Source organism: Limulus polyphemus, unplaced genomic scaffold (genome assembly GCF_000517525.1).
Source record: "Limulus polyphemus unplaced genomic scaffold, Limulus_polyphemus-2.1.2 Scaffold5826, whole genome shotgun sequence".
Classification (NCBI taxonomy): Eukaryota; Metazoa; Arthropoda; class Merostomata; order Xiphosura; family Limulidae; genus Limulus; species Limulus polyphemus.
Window position 1 is genome coordinate 1 of NW_013671436.1, and position 3,769 is coordinate 3,769.

Consider the following 3,769-nt stretch of genomic DNA (forward strand, 5'->3'; position numbering starts at 1 on the left):
TTAAACGATAAAGTGAATCTTCTAGTTTCATTTGTTCAATAAAAACAAGTGTTCTTTTAAACGATAAAGTGAATCTTCTAGTCTCATTTGTTCTTTTAAACATTTTAAAGGTGTTTTTTTCCTCTCTTCAAAAGTTTGATATTCATGTCGGTACTTACAGATTCTATTTTATCCAATTATGATGTCATCAAAGGAAATTGTTCTTCATCGAATCAACTAGCGGAGGTGTGATGTCTTCAGAGAGTTGTGGCCAATGAAAGATCAGCTACTGGACAACCACCGACAGACGGTGGCGGCGGTTGACCTCAAGTCTGCTCCTACAAAAGAAGTTCCAGGTGACATTAAGACTTCCACTACTGGTACCACTGCTGCAACCAATTTTGATGATGATTATAACGAGTGGGAATTAGGAATCGGAGAACTGATCATAGACTTGGACGCTGACATTGAAAAGAATAACTGTAACAGTAACATTGTGTATGGAGCCACAGATGGCACTGGGGCATTGACTTTAACTAGTGCTCGGTCTCCACCTAGTGGCGGCATGTCCAACAGCAAAACGTCACGAATGAACGTTCCTTTAGTTAAAGCCGGAGATTCATCAGTTTCAACAAGCGCAGGTGAAAGCCTGAATATCGTCAAGAACTCTGCTACAGGGGCTGAACATCAGGCTACCGTAGACAAAGGCTTGAAAATGAAAATTAAGAGAAAAAACGTGGGAAGCAAATCATCTGAAGCAAAACACGAGATCGTTCAGTCAGACACAAAATCCCACTCGCTGGTAGATAACACCCTGGAGGAAGACATAAATTCCCCTGGAGTTGCACCAGATACTAAATCCAAACACAACATAGGGAAGGTAAGAAGTGGAATTCACAGGGAGAAAAAGGAGAGACCGCGAGAGAAAGAGAAGAACAATAAAGCTAATGAAATTAACGGTGTCGTAAGTAATCTTTCAAGTTTAGCCGTTCAAGCTTCAGGCACTGGCGTAAACTTTCCAACTGCATCTGCGCCAAGTGTAAATCAAGGAGTGGCCACTTCTGTTTTGACACTGACGAACACAACCAGCGTGGCAAGTTCGATAAGCGGTGTCAGTAGTGTTAGTTCAGTAATGGGGGCGCCCTGTTTTGCTTGTCCTACCGTCAAGTTAGAGAACTCTAAGAACCCTATGGTATCCTTGAAAAACGCCCAAAACCCGTCTGAAGGCGACGGACCAAAAACCGCGCCACTTCCAAAGAGAATAAAAATTGAGACTATGGAAAAGGTGAGGAAGAAAACTTAAGTATTTTAGTATTAAACAATTATATTATTAAGATATTTAAGAATTAGCGATTGCACCAACATCATATAAAAATAGGACAATCATGAGAGTGGTACGTAACGTACTGAATTTCATAAGTTTGTTTGTTTTCAAATTCGATGACGAGGAACCCACTTTCAGACTAATAATGCTTGGAGATGGCTTGAATGGGTAATGAAGAAAAACTTTAATACAAGTTTAACATAACAGCAAATGTACAAGGTTTTGTCATCATCACCTGATGTTGAACTTATATTAAAGTTTTCTTCATTACCCATTCAAACCGTCTCCAACCATTATTAGTCTGTTTGTTAGTTGTTAAGCGCAAAGTAACACATTGGGCTATCTGTGCTGTGCCCAGCACGGGTATAGAAACCCAGTTTTTAGAGTTATAAGCATACAGACTTACTGCTGACCCCCCCCCCCCCCCAGTGGCACAACGGTATGTCTCTCTTGGCATATAGTTTGTTTGTTTGTAATTAAGCGCAAAGCTACACAATGGGCTATCTGTGCTCTGCCCTCCACGAGTATCGAAACCCGATTTCTAGCGTTGTAAGTCAGTAGACATACCGCCGTGCCCATTGTGTAGTTTTGGGCTTAATTACAAACAAATCTCACTGATGTGCTACAAACACCTTGAGGCAATGAATAGAATAAAGCAATTGACACATCACTCTACAACTCAATGACATAATTGAGTGTGCATAAAACCTAATTTCCTCGTATCTTAAATCAAGGATTACGCTTTCTGCCTCAAAAAGTTTGTTTGTATTATCACTAGTCATCCCTAAACTAGAAGGAAGGCAGTTAGTGAATAGCACCCACCGCCAACTCTTGGGCTACTCAAACCGAATAGTTGGATTTGGTCTTCACTTTTTAACGCGCTCACGTTTCCAGAGTGCAGAGCGCGACTTTACAACTATGGGACGCGAACCATGCCCCATCGGATTCAACCAAAACAAAAATCGGAAAGCATCGAAATGGAAAATTATGTTAGGTGCAAATAATTTTGGACTTTCAGAGACTACTAAAAATTTAGGGTACACTTTTTCGTAATGCTATTGAACAACGAGGTTTGAATGATGCAAATGATTTGTGATAACAGAGTAGCAACCAATCAAACCTAACGTAATTTCATAGAAACTTTGTGGGCATGGTAATCACTTTACTTGATGATCTTATTAATCTGTCTGCGGACTTACAACGCTAGAAACCGAGTTTCGATACCCGTGGTGGGCAGAGCACAGATAGCCCTTGTGTAGCTTTGTGCATAATTACAAACACACACCCCCCCCAGTGGCACATCGGTATATCTGCGGACTTTCAATGCTAGAAACCGAGTTTCGATACCCGTGGTGGGCAGAGCACAGATAGCCCTTGTGTAGCTTTGGGCATAATTAAAAACAAACAAACATTTCAGTATAAAATTACCTCACAAACAAACTTGACAGTAATGTATCTACAAAGATGATATTATGTAATTAGCTTTTAGTCAGTTTGGGGGTGGGTGGGTGTGTTGATAAGTATCTTGTGAAACAAAATAAGTCGGTGGGTTTATAAAATGGTTCCACAATGCTACGTTTATATTTTTCTTCCGTGTTTGTTCCAAATTTGTCACGCAAAAAAAAATAAATAAATAAATAAAATAAACCACTGAAAGAGCTATCTGCGCATAGCCGTCCCTAATTTTGGACTGAGAGACTAAAGGAAAGGCAGCTAGCTAGTAGCCATTATCTACCGCCAAGTCTTGGGCTACTATTGTATTGGAGAGCTCGTGTTTGTGGTAACTGGACAAAAACCATGAATCCTCGGATTAAAAGTCACGTCCCAGCCATTCATTTCTGTACTAGCTCTGAACCTCGAGTAACGACGAGTCAAGTAAATATTACCTGGAGCTAAACCTATTTTCGAACTGATAGACAATATCTCATCGAACACCAGTAAACTGTATTTGACCCCAATCTCGTAACAGAATATGTGCTTTTGGGTTATCTCACATATTAAGGTATTGACTCATTTATGGGTTATCTCACATATTAAGGTATTGACTCATTTATGGGTTATCTCACATATTAAGGTATTCACTCATTTATTTCCAAACTTACTGCAGAGCGTATTTCTTCAGGTTTCTCCAATGATGGTGAATAGCCAGTTACTACATGGTTGCTCCCAAACTTAATGCACAGCGTAACATTTCTCCAGGCACTTATCACATGATCACAATAAAACGTTTCGAAGATCAGAAGATGTAGGTTTTTATAGATCCTTAACAATGTAGATCAATATAACAGTATCAGAAACAAATCAATAAAAAAAAACCAAACAGTTTAAAATCATTACCGAGTGAGAAGGTAACATCTACTACTTTTTTTTCACCCATTTCGACCTTAATCCCAACTAGTTTGGGTTTTTTGTACACACACACACACACACACACACACACACACACACACACACACACACACACAC

General features: G+C 39.7%; 1 protein-coding gene across 2 annotated transcripts in view; it reads left to right on the forward strand.

Moving 5' to 3' along the window:
- Positions 1 to 165: 165 nt before the first annotated feature.
- LOC106473031 (zinc finger protein 608-like) overlaps positions 166 to 3,769 on the forward strand; it is a 19,069-nt gene continuing 15,465 nt past the window's right edge. For both annotated transcript variants that reach the window (XM_013933708.2, XM_022401543.1), the window contains exon 1: positions 166 to 1,264. In XM_013933708.2, coding sequence (XP_013789162.1) covers positions 254 to 1,264 — 1,011 coding nt within the window. In that variant the 5' untranslated portion in view covers positions 166 to 253. The remainder of the gene's footprint in view (positions 1,265 to 3,769) is intronic.